General features: G+C 39.5%; 1 protein-coding gene across 1 annotated transcript in view; it reads right to left on the minus strand.

Annotated features, from left to right (window-relative positions):
* Window positions 1–397: 397 nt before the first annotated feature.
* Window positions 398–22,159, minus strand: part of MRPS28 (mitochondrial ribosomal protein S28) — a 151,084-nt gene continuing 129,322 nt past the window's right edge. Inside the window, exon 3 of the mRNA XM_089335456.1 lies at window positions 398–687. Within this exon, the coding sequence (XP_089191582.1) occupies window positions 519–687 (169 nt within the window). The 3' untranslated portion in view covers window positions 398–518. The remainder of the gene's footprint in view (window positions 688–22,159) is intronic.

Consider the following 22,159-nt stretch of genomic DNA (forward strand, 5'->3'; position numbering starts at 1 on the left):
TTTCTCCCTTCTCAGCGCCATATTGTGGGAGAGCAGATGCATAGAATAAGTCTTAATTCCAGTAACTTAGTCTAGTCCGGGTTGCTCCCCACACCACGCTAAATTCCAACCTGTCACTCAGATCCTTGTAACACTACCCTTTGCTTTATTTTTCTCTTTAGCATTATCATTATCTAACATGACGCATATCTTTCCTGATCAAATGTAAGTGCCACAAGACAAGCCATTTTGTCTAATTTGATTACTGCTGTTTAGACTAGCATCATGTACACAGAGAACACTCAAAATGTATTTACTGAATGACAGAATTTCTCAGTACAGTTTATGATCAAAGGGAAAAAATGAACAAAACATGGGAGGGGAATATATAGCTAAAGAAAATTCTAACAATTAAGAGTTACAATTATAGTTTCCATTTATTATATCTGTTTAATCAGTTATTCACAGTTTGCTAACTGTATTCTTGACAAATGTTTGGGGTCAACAAACAAGGAATGAATGCACTAAGCAAAATTCACTTATTTTCCACGATGTTCTTCTTTTGATCTTGAGTCTTTACTGTCCTGGAGTCCTAAGAGAACTGCATCTGCCTCCAGGATGGTGGTATCTGTTGTTGCTCCCAGGAACCTGGATGTAAGTTCAAGATCTAATAGCCGCAGTCGGACTCTGGTTCCTTTCTGGTACTTCCTAAGTAGTAAGAAAAAAATTTCCATTAATTCTGCATATCATAACACTAACCACTGGTTTAAGAAGAAATCCAGGAGAAACCAATGTGGCATAACAGGTTAAGCCGCTGCTGCTTTTTTTTTTTTAAGATTTATTTCTTTATTTGAAAGTCACAGTTACAGAGACAGAGGGAGAGATGTTTTATCTGCTGGTTCACTCCCCAGATGGCCACAATGGCTAGGGCTGGGCCCGGCTGAAGACAGGAGCTAGCAGTTATTCCAGGTCTCCCACATGTGTGGCAGGGGCCCAAGTACTTGGATCATCCTCTGCTGCTCTTCCCAGGCCATTAGCAGGAAGCTGGATTGGAAGTGCAGTAGTTGGGACATGAACCAGTGCCCACATGGAATGCTGGCGTCTCAGGTCGGGCTTTACCCGCTATGCCACAATATAGGTCCTGGTTAAGCCGCTTCTTAGTACAACCACTTGCTATACCAAAGTGCCTTGGTAGAGTCCTGGCTACTCAGTGCTTCTGATCCAGCTTCCTGCTAATGTGCACAGTAAGGAGCAGATGATGGCCCAAGTACTTGGGTTTCTGTTACGCACGTGGGAAACTCAGATGGAATTCCTTACTCTGGGCTTTGGCCAGACAGAGTCCTGGCTATTGCACATATTTGGGGAGTGAATCAATGGAAGGCAGATTTCTCTGTCTGAAGGGGAAAAAAGTTCTTGGATACATTTTTTGTTCCCACATTTTTTAAAAAAAGACTTATTTATTTGAAAGGCAGAGATACAAAGGAGGGAGGGATTTATATCACTCTACCTATCTATCTATCTATAGAGAGAAAGATCTTCCATCTGCTGGTTCATTCCCTAAAAGGCTGCAAAGGCTGGGGCTATGCCAGGTCGAAGCCAGGAGCCAGGATTCAGGAGATTTTTGGGGTTCTCCCATGTGTGTGCCATCTTTCACTGCTTTCTCAGGTGCATTAGCAGGGAGCTGGATTGGAAGTGGAGCAGCTACAACTTGAACCAGTGCCTATTTGGGATGCTGGCACTGCAGTGGTGGCTTAACTTTCTATGCCACAGCATCAGCCATTTTTCTCCTAAATTTTAAATCTTATCGTACAATTTTGTGCAAAAATATTGGAATCTATGAGAAGTATCTGGGATGATCACAGAGTTTTGTTAAAACATAATGTACACTGGATGAATCTGGAGGATATTATGTTAAGAAGCCAGACACAGAAAAACAAACACCACATGATCTTACTTGTGTATATAATTTGAAAAGTTAAGTTCATGGAAGTAGACAGTACAATGGTGGATTATCAGCGGTTTGGGGTGTAGTTGGGGTTTGGGAGATAGTGGTCAAAAGGTCAAAAGGTTAGATAGGAAGAATAAATTCAAGAGATCTAAGGTACATCATAGTGATTATAGCTAATAATGTATGAGGGTACTTCAAAAATTTGAGGGAAATATACATTATTAAAAAAACTATGCACAGATTTCAAAATGTTTTTGCACCAAAATAAACTTGTCTCTTAACTCCATTCTCCACGAATCTTTTCAAGTACCTTCGTACACTTGGATGTAAATCTGAGCCCTGCTGCTTACTCATTGGGTAACAATTTCCCCATTTATGTAACAGAAATTCTAATGACTTTGCAGGTTGGCTACGAAAATTAAATGGGATAATATACTGAAAATGCATCGCACAGCAAGCACAAATGTTAGGATCTGTCACTCACTTGTACTGGTTATCTGCATAAATGTCTCATTTCCCAACAGGCCGTGCACTCCCCTGAGTCTGGCACGGTGTTGTATTTATCTCTGTATCCTCCCAGTGCCTCTCCAGCAGTACTCAACTGTCGGCGGCTAACACAACACTTCCTGATAGAAGCCACCGGGTCACCGATTATCTACAGTCTCTATTTTCTTGGCTTCAGTACTGTGTGGACTGGTGTATTTACTTAACCTCTCTGAAATCAGCTTGGCATAGTGCCCGGCATATAATGTTGAATACATGTTATTTCTCCTCTTCTTCCCTGGTTCAAACTTGTTGGCCTACTTCTTTTTACTTATTTTTAGAAGTATTACTCATAGGTAAGTGGCAAACTAACTACTTTGAAGGGTACAGTGCTTCTTTTTCCTTTTATAAAAAAAGCTGAATGCGTCACAAACACTTGCGACAAAAGCTCTGGGGAGAGCCACATGGTCGAGGAAGCTGAACAAATGGGTATTATTCAGCTCTCTGAGTACCTGGTTCCACACAATACAAACGCTGGCAATCTAATTAAAAAATGACAACAGAAACTCCAGCATGCTTTTAATTTATGGAATGCAAAACCTTTTCCCCATTGTAGGTGCCAGTAGCCTTTAATAATATTAAAACTTTTGCCTTCATTTTGCAAATTAGGAAAATTCCAGAAATTGCTTCAGTGAGTTGGTGACAGAGAAACAAATTGCAAGCTTTATGTGTGCTAACAAATGAAGAATAATCCAAGTGTTCTTATTCTGCACTAAACCAAACCAAACAAAAAAAACTCTAGAAGATTTTCTCATTTCTGCTCTCTGAAAGTAGCTGTTCTTTTTCTTTCTTTCTTTTGGCACATGTTTTTTTACTTTGCATTTTGTTATTCCTATGCAAGTGTTATCTTCCCTATGGGACTGTCAGGATCTTAAGAGCAGGGATTCAGTCCTGTCTGTATCTCTCTCAGAACTGCTATGAATAAAGTTTACTTAATATAATATAATCTTTTGAACTGAAGTTTGCACACCTTCCCACATATGGGAAGCAGCACCTCAGGTGCTTGTTAACAATGTAAGCAAGGGGCAAACAACCCCAGAGAACGAGCTGACAAATCTTGGGAGCCCTTGGGAATCTGTTTTTTAAAAAAGTTCCCCAGGTGATTTTGGTGCAGTCCTTTCTGCTGACCACTGGAGAAAATTTGATTTGGAATTACTCTTATTGTGGACAATCAAGTGTTGGAGGACAGGGTTGCCTACATGAGTACAAAAGACCTGTAAGTGAGGACCTCTGATAGGATGCTGTGGTGACCATGAACAACCTGCAAGAGTAACAGACGTTTTCCATCAGCGATGACAGAGTGCTTTAGGGTGAGGCACTTAGGCCAGCAGAAAAAAAGTCAGGCAAAGGCACCATATGCTAAGAAATGCACCTTACGGGAACCCTTCAGCATAGCCCACAGACAGGCTGGTGTAGGGGGGCCTCTCCTGCACATACACTGTCCATTCTGGGAAACTGTGGAGAGGGCAAGGTCAGCATACTCCTCCCTCAACAGGAACAGCCATAGGAGGAAGGAGTTCACCCTTGTTTAACTTTGAAACATTTTATTTAGGGAACAAAAGAAGTCAATCACAAAATTCTGAGAACTCCATTTTGCCAATGTAATTTGAGGTGAACTTTTAGTATCATGGTCTTTGATAATCATTTATTCTACTTAGTCTTCTTATCTGGCTTCCTATTGTTCCATACAAAAATATTTAAAAAGAAAAATGCCAGGGCTGGCGCTTTGGCGCAGTGGGTTAGGGCCCTGGCCTGAAGCGCTGGCATCCCATATGAGCACCGGTTCTAGTCCCTGCTGCTCCTCTTCCAATCTGGCTCTCTGCTGTGGCCTGGGGAAGCAGTAGACGATGGTCCAAGTCCTTGGGCCCCTGCACCAATGTGGGGGACCCGGAGGAGGCTCCTGGCTCTGGATCGATGCAGCTCCTGCCGTTGCGGTCATCTGGGGAGTAATCCAGCAGATGGAAGACCTCTCTCTGTCTCTACCTCTCTCGTAAATCTGTCTTTCAAATAAATAAAATAAAAAAATAAAAATGCCAATAATTCCTTCCCAGATTTCTTGTGCAGTCTTTGAATGATCATTTTGGGGCTGACATTGTGGCACAGTGGGTTAAGCTGCTGTTTGGAATGCCAGCATCCACTACTAGAGTGCTGGTTTGAGTCTCTGATTTTCTGCTTCTGATCCAGCTTCCTGCTAATTCGCCTACGAAAAAACAGCAGATGATTGCCCAACTATTTGGGTCTCTGCCATCCAGATGGAGTTCAGGGCCCCTGGCTTTGGCTTGGCCCAGCACTAGCTATTGTGGCCTTTTGGGGAGTGAACCAACATAGAATATTTCTGTCTGTGTGCACCTCTACCTTTCAAATAAATAAATATTTATAAGTGATCACTTTATTCAAAGACTCTTTCCTATGAGTAAAACTCCAGAAGAGGTACTGGAGTGATTTTGAGTGCAGGCTCCCGGGCCAGGTGAACAGGTGTGACACAGACCTTAGTGCTTCTAAAGACATAACTTGGAGTCAGGAACTTTATCTCTGTTTCAGTTTCCTTACCTATAAAATGGGAATAATAACTGTGCCTGCCTCCTGGGGTTCCTGAGAGCATGAACTGAATAAAGATATGCCAAGCCCTTATCAGATATCAGGCTCAATAAATGTTAGCTCTCGTCAGCAATCATTATCACCCTCATCAACCTCCTCATCATAACATACCAAGGGACACCTGCTACTCTATGGGACGAATGACACAATACAAAGGCCCTCCTATTTATATTAATTATGGGTTATGATGAAATCAACAAAAGATTTGTACAAAAGGTAATTTTGGGAATGGGTTTTTAAAAACAACTGACACATAATAATGATACATGTTTATGGGTGCAGTGTGATATTTCAATACATATATGTACATACTGTATAATAACCAAATACCATGTAATAACCATCATCTCATACATTTATCATTTCTTTGTAATGAGAACATTCAAAATATTGTCTTCTAATTACCTGTGGATGGCTTTTGGTTTAATATTTGCTTTGACTAAAATCCTGTTTATAATAATGGCATAAACATTCCTCTCTTAAATAACATAAATGTACAACAAAAATGAAATTTTCTTTTTAAATGATGTGGAATTTCTTTTTGGGCACAGAAACACTGAATGAAAAAGCAAGTGCATTCAAAAAACTATATATTTAACAGCCTACATTTCCCAGCACTACCACAACAGAACAGGAAACAAAAATACATGTATTGCCAGTCACAAAGGGTCCTGATGATGACTCTCAGCTCAGATTGCTTCAGCTGTGGAGAAAGTAGGGTGGCTGGCTTTACCTATACCCCGTCTTCTCTAACTCCCAGCAGAGTCTGGGATAAACCTTTTATGAACCTACTTATATTTTTAGCACACATATTTCTTGGAAGGGTAGGATAATAATTCCTATAGGTTCATTATATGTCTTCCAAGAAATATGTTTTTAGCTTCTTTTTAAGTTTACCATTCCAATAAGAGACTTAACTTCTAACTCAATCACTATTCCCTTCATGATTTTATTGATTCAAACACTCAGTCTTCTTTCTATAGTGGAGTTTTATTATTTTATTTAATGTTTCCCTCATTCCTTTGATTATCTCAATGACCTGTCTCTTTTAAAAACCACACAGGAGTGGATTAAGATGGCGGAGTAGGGAAGGAGCTTGCTGCTTGAGTCTAAAAGAGAGTTTAAAAAAAGTGGAAAGAGTGCAGTCTCAGGGAGAGTTAGGGAGAAACAGCAGAGGAAACTATGCAGATTGGAGGAACACAGTGGACCTGTGTGGAGGGCGATGACACACACAACTTAGGACCCCACCAGCTGAGAGCCTCCACATTAGTGTTGGAGAGCAATCTGGAGACCAGATTGAAGTAGTCCAAGCCACTGGAGAAAAAGCTGCAGGAAGAGCCTAGAGGGAACCCAGCTTGAAGCCCCATAGGGGATAGTGTACCCACCAAACTAGAGGAGAAAAAACAAAGTGAGGGTACGTTTTCTCTCCGCTCAATCATGCTGCAAAGGCATCCTGTAATAAGCTGACAGAGAGCAGACGCCATTTTGGACATATGTAACAGATCTGCCAGCTTGTGTCCATGCCCAACACCAGCTAAGTAGAGACTCCTGAATCTGGTGGGGAGAACAGACAGGGGGCTGGTGCTTGTGACTGTGGGAGACTTGAGTGCCAGGACTCTGAAAACATTGAGGTTGCATGGGAGGAATCAGGGAGTGGCTGGCACATTGGGCAGTCACTGTGGGAGGCACCACCACATAATCAGCGCTCCCTGGTTACCTGGTGAGAGACATTGCTGGGAAATGTGAGCTTATATTGAGGACTGCACAGATCCTTTGTATGGTCCTGTGGCAGAGCAGATGAATAATATACTCGCTGGGGCTAGCACTTAGGCACTGGTCTCCTTTGAGGAGAGGAGCTCAGCTGAGTCTATGCAAACAGACAAGAAGAAACCTCCCCTCTGATTAAAACAAAAAGTATTACCACGCTAACTGGGTGTGTCACATCAGAAACACCCTTCAAACTGGAGCATTGAACAGAGCTCCCTGGCTACTCCCATTACACACCTTTAGGTATTCCCTGAAAGCAGACACTCCACTAATCCAATCAAACATAATCCAAAAAAGAAGCCGACACAGTGAAAAATCAAAGAAGAAACCAACGAGGATCCCCACAAATGCTGAAAAACAAATGCACCAATGCAAGAAACAACAACAAGGAAGACAACATGACACCCCCAAAAGAACACAACATCTCAATACTGGAGTGTGAAGATGATGAGAATGAAGAAATGCCAGACATGGAATTCAAAAAGTCGACCATAGGATTATTTAGAAGTAACCAGAAGCAAATGCACAAACTAATGAAATCCATACATGACATGAAAGAAGATCTCTCCCATGAAATTGAGATCTTAAAGAGAAAGGTTAAAGATCAATCTTAAAGAGAAATCAAAATGAAATCTTGGTAATGAAGAATTCAATAGAATAAATAAAAAATACAGTGGAGAACCTTAATAACACAATCAGTGTAGCAGAAGGAAGAATATCCAACTTAGAAGACAAAGCACAGGAAATATAGTCAGACCAAACACAAGAAGAAGAAATTAGAAAACTAAAAAACACTGCTGGGAATCTATAGGATACTATCAAACAACCCAACACATGGGTTCTAGAAGTTCCTGAAGGCGTGGAAAGAGAGAAAGGTTTAGAAAGCCATTTTAGTGAAATAGTAACAGAAAATTTCCTAATTTGGAGAAAGAAAGGGGCATCCGAGCACAGGAAGCACATAGAATTTCTAATAGACATGGCCAGAAAAGGTCTTCAGCACGACACATTGTAGTCAAACTCTCCACAGTAAAACATAAAGAAAAGATTCTAAAATGTGCATGAGAGAAATGTGTCAGATTAGTTTCAGAATATCTCCAATTAGACTCACAGAGGACTCTCATCAGAAACCCTACAGGCTAGGGTACAATATATATATATTGGAGATATATATAGATATAAATATAGATATAGATATAGATATTACAGTCCAAGTCTTAAGGAAAAAAAAAAAAAAAAAACAGAAAACTCAGAATACCATACCCTGCAAAGCTCTCATTTTATGAATGAAGGTGAAATAAAGACCTTCCATGACAAACAGAAACTGAAAGAATTTGTCACCACTTATCCAGTTGCGGAATATGCTTAAGGATGTGCTGCACAAAGAAACACAGAAACAGGCTCATCACTATGGAAGAAGGTAAAGGAAGGAAATCTCCCAGTAAAAATACAAAGGAAATCCAAAGTAAAAAATAGGAAAAAATGAAAAAATGGCAGGGCAAAGTTGTTATTTATTAATAATCACCTTGAATGTAAATGGCCTCAACTCTCCACTTAAGAGACAGAGACTGGCTGAATGGATTAAAAAGCAAAACCCATATATTTGCTGCATATAAGAAACATATCTCACTAACAAAGATGTACACAGACTGAAAGTGAAAGGATGGAAAAAGATAACAGAAACCAAAAAAGAGCTGGTGAAACCATCCTAATATCAGACAAAAAAGACTTTAACACAAAATATGATAAAAGAGACAAAGAAGGACACTATCTAATGATTAAGGAATCAATTCAACAAGAAGATGTGGCTATTACAAATGTATATGCACCTAATTATAGGGCACTTGGCTACTTAAAAGAAATGTTAAGGGATATAAAAGGAGACATAGAATAAAATACAATAGTAGTGGGAGATTTCTATAACCCACTTTCAGAAATGGACAGATCAATCAGACAAGAAAATCAGCAAGGAAATAGCAGAGTTAATCAATACTATAGACCAAATGGATCTAACAGATATCTACAAAATTTTTCATCCTACAGTTGCAGAATATACATTCTTCTCAACTGTACATGGAACCTTCTCTAGGATTGACTACATGCCAGGCCATAAAACAAGTCTCAGCAAATTCAAAAAAATGAAAACCATACCATGCATCTTTCTGGACCACAATGGAGTGAAGCTGGAAATCAGCAACTAAGGAAACTCTAGAACATATGCAAATACATGGAGAATGAACAACATGCTCCTGAAAGAACAGTGGATCATAGAATAAATCAAAAGATAAATAAAAATTTTCTGGAAATAAATGAAGACAACACAACATATCAAAACTTAATGGATACAGCAAAAAGCAAGTTTAGAGAAAAGTTTATAGCAATTGTTGCCTACTTCAAGAAACTGGAAAGGCACCAAATAAATCAGCTATTAATGCATCTCAAGGATCTAGAAAAGCAACAGGAAACCAAACCCAAAACTAGTAGGAGAAAAGAAATAATTAAAATTAGAGAATAAACAAAATTGAAACCAAAAAAAATACAAAAGATCAGTGAAATTAAAAGTTGGTTTTTTGAAAAAATTTTTAAAAAATTGACACACCATTGGCCCAATTAACCAAAAAAAGGAGAGAGATCCAAATCAATAAAATTAGAGATGAAAAAAGGAAATAACAGACATCACAGAAATACAAAGAATCATCAGAAATGACTACAAGGAACTGTATGCCAAACAAACTGAGAACCCTACAAGAAATGGATAGATTCTCAGACACATACAACCTACCTAAATTGAACCATGAAGACATAGAAAACCTAAACAGATACATTACCATGATGAAAATTGAATCAGTAACAAAGACCCTATCAACAAAGAAAAGCCCAGGACCAGATGGCTTCACTGCTGAATTCTACCAGACATTTAAAGAAGAACTAACTCCACTCCTTCTCAAGTTATTCAGAACAACTGAAAGGAACAGAATCCTCCCAAATTCTTTCTAGGAAGCCAGTATCACCTTAATTCCTAAACTCGGAAAAGATGCAACAGAAAAAGAGAACTACAGAACAATTTCCCTCATGAACAGATGCAAAAATCCTCAACAAAATTCTAGCCAATCAAATCCAACGACATATCAGAAGGATCATTCATCTGGATCAAGTGGGATTTATCTCCAGTATGCAAAGATGGTACAACATTTGCAAATAAATCAATGTGATAAATCATATTAACAAACTGAAAAACAAAAACCATTTGATTATTTCAATAGATGCATAGAAAGTATTTGATAAAATACAATATCCTTTCATGATGAAAACCCTAAGCAAACTGGGTATAAAAGGAACATTCCTCAACACAATCAAGGCAATTTATGACAAACCTACGGCCAGCGACATAGTGAATGGGAAAAAGTTGGAAGCATTCCCTCTAGATCTGGAACCAGACAAGGATGCCCACTCTCACCTCTACTATTCAATAGAGTCCTGGAAGTTTCAGCCAGAGCCATTAGACAAGAAAAAGAAATCAAAGGGATTCAAATGGGGAATTAGGAAGTCAAACTATCTCTATTTGAAGATGACTAATTCTATATATAGGGGTTTGAACAGACTCCATCAAGAGACTACTGGAATTCTTATAAGAGTTTGGTAAGTAGCAAGATATAAGATCAATACACAAAAATCAACAGCCTTTGTTATACATAGACAATGCCATGACTGAAAAAGAACTTCTAAGATCAATCCCATTCACAATAGCTTAAAAAAAAATCAAATACTTTGGAATAAATTTAACCAAGGATGTCAAAGATCTCTATGATGAGAATTGCAAAACATTAAAGAAAGAAATAGAAGAAGATACAAAAAAAAAAAAAAAAAAAAAAAAAAGGAAAAATCTTCCATGTTCATGGGTTGGAAGTGTCGCTCCCCCTCTTCGTGGAGGAACGACACAGGACCCTGCATTGTTCTTTCGTCTGCTCGGCCCTCCCCGGGTTTGCTGCTGGTTCTTCCCGGGTTGGCTACCGTCCCTTCCACCTCCGTGGAAGGGCAGTTCCCCCTGCCACATTCCCCACTTCCGTGGGGGAGCGGCACACCGCCGGCCGGCTCTCTCGGGGGCTGCACAGGTGCTCCTCAGGTGTTCCTCAGGTGTTCCTGGTGCATGTTCTCTCTCTCCTCCTTTATAGTCCTCCTCCGCCAATCCTAACTCGGCTGCCCACACGCCGAGTACGCTGCTCTCCTCCAATCAGGAGCAGGATCAGCTCCTGGAGGTCATCACTCAAGTTGGCAAGAGGCAGCTGCGTAGAAGCTGTTTTCTCCTCTCCCAGCGCCATATTGTGGGAGAGCAGATGCATAGAATAAGTCTTAATTCCAGTAACTCAGTCCAGTCCGAGTTGCTCCCCACAGGAAGAAGCAATATCATCAAAATATCTGTTCTTCCAAAAGTACTCTACAGATTCAATGTGATATCAATCAACATACCAAAGAGGTTCTTCTCAGATCTAGAAAAAATGATGCTGAAATTCATATGGAGGCACAAGAGACCTCGAATAGCTAAAGCAATCTTATACAACAAAAACAAAGCCAGAGGCATCACAATACCAGATTCCAAGACATTCTACAAGGCAGTTATAATCAAAACAGTATGGTACTAGTACAAAAACAGATGGATAGGCCAATGGAACAGAATAGAAACACCAGAAATCAATCGAAGCACCTACAACCAACTTATATTTGACCAAAGAGCTAAAACCAATCCCAAGAGCAAGGACAGTCTCTTCAATAAATGGTGCTGGGAAAACTGGATTTTCACATGCAGAAGTATGAAGCAAGACCCCTACCTTAAAGCTTACATGAAAATCCATTCAAAATAGGCTGAAGACTTAAATGTACGATCAGATACCATCAAATTACTAGAAAATATTGGGGAAACCCTGAAAGACACTGGCATAAGCAAAGAGTTCTTGGAAACGACCTGAGAGGCACAGGCAATCAAAGCCTAAATTAACAATAGGATTACATCAAATTGAGAAGCTTCTGCACTGCAAAAGAAACACCCAGCAAAGTGAAGAGGCAACTGATAGAATGGGAGAGTTTATTTGCAAACAATGCAACTGGTAAAGGATTAGCAACCAGAATATATAAAGAGATTAAGAAACTCCACAACAACAAAACAAACAACCCAGTTAAGAAATGGGCCAAGTACTTAAACAGACATTTTTCTAAAGAGGAAATCCAAATGGCCAGTAGACACATGAAAAAAAGCTCAGGATAACTAGCCATCAGGGAAATGCAAATCAAAACTACAATGAGGTTTCATCTCACCCCAGTTAAAATGGCTTTCATACAGAAATCATCAAACAACAAATACTGGCAAGGATGTGGGGGAAAAGGTACCCTAATCCACTGTTGGTGGGAATGTGAACTGGTAAAACCATTATGAAAGTCAGTTTGGAGAGACCTCTGAAATCTGAATATAGACCTACCGTATGACCCAGCCATCCCACTCCTGGGAATTTACCCAAGGGAAATGAAATCAGCAAATCAAAGTATTATCTGCACCCCCATGTTTACTGCAGCTGAATTCACAATAGCTAAGACATGGATTCAACCTAAATGCCCAACAACTGAAGACTGGATAAAAAAATTATGGGGTATGTACTCTAAGGAACACTACACAGTGGTAAAAAAAATGAAATCTAGTCATTTGCAACAAAATGGATGAAATCTAGAAAATATCATACTTAGTGAAATAAGCCAGTCCCACAGGGACAAATACCATATGTTCTCCCTGGTCTGTGATAACTAACAGAGCACCTAAAAGGAAATCTGTAGAAGTGAAATTGACACTTTGAGAAGCAATGACTTGAACAGTCCTTATCTTGATTGTCAAAGCACAGTTGTTGTTGTTGTTGTTGTTTTCCTGCCTTAATGGAGAATGGGACTGGGAATGGGAGAGGGAGGAGGAGGTGGGGTGAGAGTGGTGGTAGGAGGGTGTGTATGATGGGGAGAATCACTATATTCCTAAAGTTTTACTTATGATATTTGTACTCATTAAATAAATGGTTCCTTTGGGGAAAAAAACCACAAATGTCTATAAGCACAATTTTCCTACATTTCAGGGAGACCACAGATTATTCATAGACCTCTGAGATTAATAAATTCCATTCTAGGTGTCAAATCTGTCTTTTTGGAGGTAAAAGAAATGGGTTCTCATTTCATCATGGTCTTGTAATAACAATTTTCGCTGTTTTGTTTTCCTTTGAATGTGCTTCTTAAGGAAACCCAGGATTTCACTGAACAAGCTCATCAGGCCAATGCTCAAAGCCAGTAAGTGGCAGAGTCATCTACACCATAGCTTTATTTTCTAATGGAAGTAAGACAGATAAGAAAAAAATACCCCTGGATATTTAAATAAACTTAACTTTATTAGAAATGAATGAAGATCAGTATTAAAGTTAGAATTAAGTCTATTGCAGCATGGTATTTTTCAATTAAAAGATATGCAACAATGAGATAAATCAATAAAATGCAACCAACAAATGAACAGGCGTAAGGGGCTGGGTGTATCCACAATTTTTATTATTTATACTATAAAGTGCAGTTTTTCTAAATTGGTTAGAAATGTGCAGAATGCCTTTTTGGTTGTCTAAATGAGTAAGATGTCATCTAGTGGGCGGGTGGGACAATTTAATGCACAGAACTCTTTGTTTCAACAGTTATCCTGCATTCATGCTAGACACTGATGGGGGTGAAAAATCTGTTTATTAATTATCTAGGCCTACAACTTAAGTCTGCTACTCTGACTTTCAAATAAATACATAAATCTATTTAAAAATAGTCTGCTAAAAAGTTTTTAAAACATATAATTCAAGTATACATTAAATTTCTAAGCATGTGATTATTATTTAAATTGATGGAATATTCCTTTTGTTCACAACATTTGTAAAATTGTTCATTATTTCAGAAAAATCATACCATAATAAGCAATGCAAACCGCCATTTCCTTTTGGGCTTTGTGGCCTGGATTAAATGTGTTAGGTGTTTGCTACAGCAGCTAGGATACCACCTGGGATACTCATATCCCACAAGAAAGTGGTGGGGTTCAAGTCGTGGCTCCTCCTCTTCTGATTCCAGCTTCCTGCTAATGCATACCCTGGGAAGCTGCAGTGATAGATCAAGTAGTTGGATCCCTGTCATCCCTGTGGAAGACCTGGATTGGTCCTCAGCTCCTGCCTTTGGTCTGGTTTAGCACTTGTGTTATGGGAATTTGGGAAGTGAGCCAGATGGGAGATCTCTATGTCTCTGTATTTGGTTCTCGTTCTGCTTTTCAAATAAATAAATAATTTTTTAAAAAGACAAGTCTTTAAAAAATTGTGCCTTCTTTACAGTTTGGCCTTTGGCTTAATATTTCCATTGGTAAATCAGTCTCCTCCACAACTACCAATTTAATTTATATTTTTACCTTTCAGTGAAATGCATTAACACAAACTTAATTAAAATATTAATACTGAAACAGTGTGGCAAACATAACTTTTACTTTAAAGACTTATTTATTTATTTATTTGGAAGGCAGAGTTACAGAAAGGCAGAGGCAGAGAGAGAGAGACAGAGAGGTCTTCCATCCACTGGTTCACTCCCCAAATGGCTGCAACAGCTGGAGTTGGGCTAATCTGAAGCCAGGAACCAGGAGCTTCTTCCAGGTCTCCCACATGGGTGCAGGGGCCAAAGGACTTAGGCCATTGTCTGCTACTTTCTCAGGCCATAGCAGAAAGCTGGATCAGAAGTGGAGCAGCTGGGACTTGAACGAGCACCCTTATGGGATGCAGGCACTGCAGGTGGCAGCTCTATCTGCTATATCACAGTGCTGGCCTCGCAAATATAACTTTCTATATTAAGGTGGTTACTGGGCACTTAAAACGTGCACATGGCTAGTACGAGGAAATAAGTTTTTAAATTATATTTAATTTTAGTTTTTTAAAATTTGAAATCAAATAGCCACATGACAGTGCAGCTCTAGATTTCAAATTGACAATAAAGATAGTAAGCAGATTTGTTCCACAATAAAAAAACAATACACACTGCTGTAGAGAGGGCTAGTGTTCAAGGAAAAAGAGCACTATGAAGCAATTTCTTACGATAACGGCTACTGCTTGGATCTAGCAATAATGAACTATCAAATTCTCCAGAATTGCTACCATTAACTCCTCTAAAATTTCTTCCCTTCTTGCTACTGTTTGTATTCTTCCTTGATGTACTAAACATGTAGCAATCAGACTATTTTATTAGATGTTTAGGGGCAAAAATTAAATTCTCCATATAGAGTTTCCCCCATGGTATGGAGACATTATGGCACACAAAAGGCATGTTATGCCAATTGGGGATATATGAAGAACCCAGGTGTTTTTGTTTTTGTTTTTTGCTCTCCCTTTTCTTAAATTCTCAATTACCTATGACCTCTTGCAAGAACAGTAAACTTAATCCCTTTGGGAGTGGCAAGAATTTACCACTTCATATAGTTTTACAATGTCTTCCCTTTGAAATACAATATAAGCCATGTTACTGCCATCCATTATTTTAATTAGTGTTCAAAAAATGGTTATTTTCAATGAGTCATATCAGAAAAAGATCCTCATGGCATTATGCAATATTGTCTATTTTTTAAAAATTAGGAGCTCTTCCACCTTCCATACTAGTTCTTTCCACAGTTTAATTCATATTACAGCCATAAGATGACCTAAGTTATCTTGAAAGGCAAATAACCATGTATCCAATGAACACATTCAAAATGAAAATAGCTTGTGTTTTCACTGCTTTTTGTAGTCCAAGTGTGTGCTTCTGAATGATCCTTGTGAACTCGAGCCTAAACAGATTCAATCACAGCCCTCCCAGGACTGCTCGGTTGCACTGCACACTTTCTCAGACCATACACCACAGAAAGGGAGCGGCACATTGGAGCTGTACAGGAAAAGGGCAATTAAATCAGGTTTTGCATTTCCATATTAACACAATGATTTAAAGACTTCACCTTGGAGAGGTTTTTGACATTCTTTCCACAGATATTCTTTAACATGTCAATGCATGCTACTGATGGTTCTCATCAATTTAAAACAGCATGAATCTCTCTGGCTAGTTTTTTTTTTTTTTTTCTTTTGACAGGTAGAGTTATAGATAGTGAGAAAGAGAGAGAGAGAGAAAGGTCTTCCTTCCGTTGGTTCACTCCCCAAATGGCTGCCACAGTCGGCGCTGCGCTGACCCAAAGCCAGAAGCCAGGTGCTTCTTCCTGGTCTCCCATGCGGGTGCAGGACCCAAGCACTTGGGCCATCCTCCACTGCCCTCCTAAGGCCACAACAGAGAGCTGGACTGGAAGAGGAGCAACTGAGACCAGAACCCGGCACCCATATGGGATGCCAGCGGCACAGGTGGAGGATTAAGCAAGTGAGCCATGGCACTGGCCGTGGCTAGTTCTTTGATATAAATATAGTAAATAATACAAAGCTGACAAATACAAGGCTTGGGTTGAATCTCAGTATTCAAAGAGAATATTATGAGAAATTCTGACTCTGCTAGTCAAATTAGCCATCTGGCTGTAATCATAATTCTCAGAATTTTTAAAAATAGTTCTTTTGAAATAATTAATCATACATGTTTCCATCCTAGTAAATTAAAATTACTTAGGATTTTTTCTGACTTTTTCACAATTACTTGAAGTTGTTTTTTTGTGTGTGGATTTTTTTGTTTGTTTGTTTGTTTGTTTTGACAGGCAGAGTTAAACAGTGAGAGAGAGAGAGACAGAGAGAGAGAAAGGTCTTCCTTTTTCCGTTGGTTCACTCCCCAAATGGCTGCTACGGCCGGCGCTGCGCCGATTCGAAGCCAGGAGCCAGGTTCTTCCTCCTGGTTTCCCATGCGGGTGCAGGGACCCAAGCACTTGGGTCATCCTCCGCTGCCCTCCTGGGCCACAGCAGAGAGCTGGACTGGAAGAGGAGCAACCAGGACAGAATCCGGCGCCCCAACCAGGACTAGAACCCGGGGTGCCTACACCGCAGGTGGGGGATTAGCCTAGTGAGCTGCGGCACCAGCCCAGAAAATAATTTTTAAAAAGATTTTTATTTTATTCATTTGAAAGGCAGAGTTAGAGAGAGAGAGGGAGAGACAGAGAGAAAGCTCTTCCATCCCCTTGTTCACTCCTGAAATGGCTACAATAGTCAGGGCTGGGCCAGACAGAAATCAGGAGTCAGGAGCTTTCTCTGGATCTTCCACATGGGTGCAGGGGCCCAAGGACCTGGGCCATCTTTTCCTGCTTTCCTAGGCTCATTAGCAGGGAGCTGGACTGGAAGTAGAGCAGCAGAGACTTGAACCAGTGCCCATGTGGGATGCCAGCACTGCAGGCAGTGGCTCCATCCATTATACCACAGCGCTGGCCCCAATAACTTAACTGTTTAACAATGTAGAATATGAATATAATACATATGATACCAATAAATAATGAATTATAATATTTTCTCACTGTTATTAAATAAGATGTCAAGAAATGAGAGAAAGGAAAATCCTATCATCTAACAATTATATCTAGTTTATTTTCATAAAATAAATATTTGCTGTTGGCCAGAATATGAACATATACACAGAGAGCAATAAAATACAATGGAAGCAGAGGGAGAAAATGTTTGATGACCAAAATTGGGATCAAACTTGATACTAGTATTGACATCTATACAAAAAGGGATATAATTTGTAGTATGTAATTTTCATTTTATAAGAAAAATACATTTATTGGCAAAGACAAATTTTCTCAGTGCAGAATGGAGATTTGACTATGACTGAGTATAATAAATCTACCTTTTTTGAGTTGTTTACTTATGTGTAAAATAAGGGTAATATACAAAACTTTACAAGGCTTATGTGAGGCTTAAACCACTGTAAGATAAGAAAAGTACCTGGCACTTAATAATAATAAGTAGCTATTATGAAATCCATTGCATGGATATACATATATGGGAACTTTAAAAAGAAAAATACATTTTAAAGACATGTTTATTTTGGTGTGAAAAATGCAGAAATCCACACTGTTTTAAAATAATATTCATCTCCATGATTTTTGAAGTACCCTCATATATCAAGTACAATAACTGACAGGATGATAACTTCAAATATTTTTTAAAATAAAGATTGATTTATTTATTTGAAAGGCAGAATTACAGAGAGAGAAAAGGAGAGATAGAGAGATTTGCCATCTGCTAGTTTACTCCTTAAATGGCCTCAACAGCCAGGACTGGGCCAGGCTGAAGCCAGGAGCCAGGAACTTCTTCCAGGTCTCCCATGTGGGTTCTGGGGGCCAAGTACTTTGGCCATCTTCTGCTTTCCCAGGCACCTCAGCAGGGAGCTGGATTAGAAGTGGAGCAGCTGAAAAGTGATCGCTGTTAAATTTAAGAGTGGGAATAAGAGAGGGAAGAGATGTGCAATTAGGGACATGCTCAAGCTGACTTACCTCAAACGGTAGAGTTAGAAACATACCAGGGGATTCCAATTCAATCCCATCAAGGTGGCATGTACCAATGTCATGTCACTAGTCCCAGTGATCAATTTCTGTCACAATTGATCATAATGATAGGACTAAGAACCAAAGGGATCACATAAACAAGAACAGTGTCTGCAAATACTAGTTGATAGAATAAAAAAGGGAGAGAATGATCCAACATGGGAAGGGAGATACACAGCAGACCCATAGAATGGCAGATGTCCTAAACAGCACTCTGGCCTCAGAATCAGCCCTTAAGGCATGCGGATCCGGCTGAAGTGCCCATGAGAGTATTTCAGGCATGGAAAGCCAAGACACTCTGGAAAAAAAACAAAAAACAAAAAACAAAAAACTAAATGAAAGATCTTCGTGAGTGAGATCCCAGTGGAAAGAACAGGTCATCAAAGAAGGAGGTACCTTTCTCTGAAGGAGGAGAGAACTTCCACTTTGACCATGGCCTTGTCTAAATATGATCAGAGTCAGTAAACTCAGGGGGCTTCCATAGCCTTGGCAACTCATGACAAGAGCCTAGGGTGATTACTGATGCCATAAACAAGAGTGTCAATTTGTTAAGTCAACAACAGGAGTCACTGTGCACTTACTCCTCATGTAGGATCTTTGTCCTTAGTGTGTTGTACATTGAGATTTAATGCTATAACTAGCACTCAAACAGTATTTTTCACTTTATGTTTCTGTGTGGGAGCAAACTGTTGAAATCTTTACTTAATGTATGCTAAACTGATCTTCTGTATATAAAGAGAATCGAAAATGAATCTTGATGTGAATGGAAGGCGAGAGGGAGTGGGAAAGGGGAGGGTTGCGGGTGGGAGGGACGTTATAGGGGGGAAGCCATTGTAATCCATAAGCTGTACTTTGGAAATTTATATTCATTAAATAAAAGTTAAAAAAAAAAAAAAGAAGTGGAGCAGCAGGGACTCAAATCAGCACCCATATGGGATGCCAGCATTATGCCATGATGCCAGGTTCCAAATATGGTTTTATTAAAGACAGTAGAGAATACTGTTCAAATGGACAAACCTTGTAGCAACCTTTCACCTACATAAGAGAAATGGAAGAAGACCAAAACTTATTGCAGGCATTTTTGAGTTCGGAGGACTTGGGGCTGAGGGAAGGAGATAATAAGGTCTGGAGATGACTATAATTTACATGGAGAGACTTGGTGACTACAGGAATCAAAGCTGGGAGGCCTAACAGAATAGCCTGTGGAAGCTCTTTATAACTTTTTTTTAATCTGTAAAAACCAAAACAAAACATTGATGACTGAGGTCCAACCCAGACCTGCATCATCAAAATCAGTAAGGTAGAGCTACAGATTTATGAACATTTGGGAAAAAGAACCCCAAATGGGCCCAGCCCCCTGATCATGTTCAGAAATCATTGGTTAATATGTTCATAAGTTATTCTGAGTGTTTGCTGCACTTGAAACTTGAATTTGAAATAGTTTATGGTAGTTTGGGGCCAAGCTGATTCTTGCTTAATTCAAGCATTAATCTCCCTAACAAGTACATGTAGTTCAGACATTATGTAGAAGGTCAAAGTTAGAACTGTGTGTTTTAAGCATCAGATATGAGAAGAGCAAAACTGTTTTTCCATTATGAAAATTGAAGAGATTAATATGTATGTTCATGTAAACAAAAGGCTGAATCATTTTAGCTGGGGTATAAGAGATTTTATTGCAGTTAAGGTTGTGTTTTCAAAACCAAAAGACAGGAGATTTTCACAGTCATTTGCACAGTGCTTGAGATCCCAATACTTGCTAGTGTACACAGAGCCAAATTTTAGCTGGTAAGTGCTTTACTGTACAAGTTATCTCCTGATCAGCTCACCCCTAAAACATCCTTAACAATGTTCCTCACAGCAGAGCCTATGTCTCAGGATCCAACCTCATGCCTTGCACTTTTGACTACTTTAAAACAGAAAAGTTCTAACCCATTTTCAGCTTGCTTTTAATCTTGTTTCTGTGTTTCTAAATTAGCTACTTATTTAAATAGATAAGGTTGAATTTTTCAACAAACAGCTGGGAAACACCTAAATGAGGTAAGGGGATACCAACACAAAACAGAAACTGTCTCTTCTCTCTTCACAAAACCTAGGAGGCAATGATGGAATGAAAAGCCATCTTCCACCAGTTCCCTCTGTGGGAGGCAGAACTACCTTAGCAGGTCAGTCCTGATTTCTGAGTCTTTTCAATGAGAGATGAGACTTTAACAGATGCTTCTGGAAAGACAAACACTTAACAGGCTGTTGTCACAGCAGCCTATGTAGGCTGGCAATGGTCAGAAAAAAGGAAAATCTTTCTTTTTTCAAGTTTTTTTTAAAGATTTAAAAATTTTTCTTGAAAGAGTTAGCGTTAGTATTAGTGAGAGAGCAAGAGTGAGAGCGAGAGCAAGAGCGAGAGAGAGCTATCTTCCATCTGTTGTCTCACTCCCCAAATGGCCACAACAGCCAGCACTGGGCCAGGGCGAAGCCAAGAGCCAGGAGCCAGGAGCCAGGAGCTTCATCCGAGTCTCCCAAGTGAGTGGCAGGGGGCCAAGTACTTGGGCCATCCTCTGCTGTTCTTCCCGGACATTAGCAAAGATACGGATTGGAAACAGAGTAGCCAGGACACAAACTGGTGCCCATATGGGATACGTGCAGGCAGTGGCTTTACCTGCTATATATTAGCACCAGCCCCAGGAAAATCTTCCATAAAACAATCAAGAACTATGTTACAGATTCCACCCAATCCACAGTGATTTAAACAACCTCAATGTAGGACAAGATCCAGTGTCAATGAAGAGACAGCAAATAGTAAAGGGAACAGAAAGGACAAGGGGTGGAGCTCCAAGACTCCTACTCCTTGCTGACCAGGCTTATGTTATACTGGTTTAAAAAAGACCTTTGGGGCTTGAAAGAGAGCTGGTTGTTTGGCACTCACACGTCTTGGCTGGTATTTGCCCCTTGCACCTCCAACTCTAGCACACTAATTAAACACTCCAGTTTATATTCTTTAATGAAAACTGAGGGCACTGAAGCCTATATTTTGTGAAAAGAAAATAAAAAAAATCAGCTACACAGTATGGAAAAAAAGCAAACAGTTTAAAGGCACTTAATGTGATAAGGTGATTTTTTAGACCAATGCAAGCTTAGTAAGAGTTAACAATGTGGCCTTACTCCCAAAAAAGCTAATCTAGTTTCAGGCTGAAATAAATGTATATATTCCATATGACTCATTTTCAAAAAGTTTATGGAAATGTGTACTATGAAAAGCCATCCATGAGTTTCAGCACTTTTCTGTGCCAAAACAAGCTTGTCTTTTAATTCCATTTCCCATGAACTATTTGAAGTACTCCACACATGATAATACATAACCCACACTGTATTATGTCTCCTCACTTGTCTGACCTTATCTAGAAAGGCATGATCTGCCCTGGACAGCACAATTAGAAGCCACTGAGAACTGAGACTATCCAAGAAGAGGACAGTGAAAGAATCTTGGATTATGTTGAATGAAGAATTTGAGGAAAGGAAGGTATTTAGCAGGTCGTAAAAAGGTAGAACAAGAACCTAACCTTGTGTGAATTTGGAAGATTTTAATATTAAAAAGGTGACGGTATTTATTTTGTGTGACTGTTTCATGTGCCTCCTAGAAGCAGAAATAAGACAAATGGATAAAACCTTTAGGATGGAAGACTTAGTAGATTTCGGTTTCACGAGGAAATACTTCTAACAGCTGGCTAGAAAGGGAACTGGGAGTTTTGTGTATTCATGGTGGAAACAGGGGAATTTTCAAAATGGATGACCACTGTGGTGTGATGAAGTTT

The sequence above is a fragment of the Oryctolagus cuniculus genome, chromosome 6 (genome assembly GCF_051225735.1).
Source record: "Oryctolagus cuniculus isolate XC-2025 breed Fujian yellow rabbit chromosome 6, ASM5122573v1, whole genome shotgun sequence".
Classification (NCBI taxonomy): domain Eukaryota; kingdom Metazoa; phylum Chordata; class Mammalia; order Lagomorpha; family Leporidae; genus Oryctolagus; species Oryctolagus cuniculus.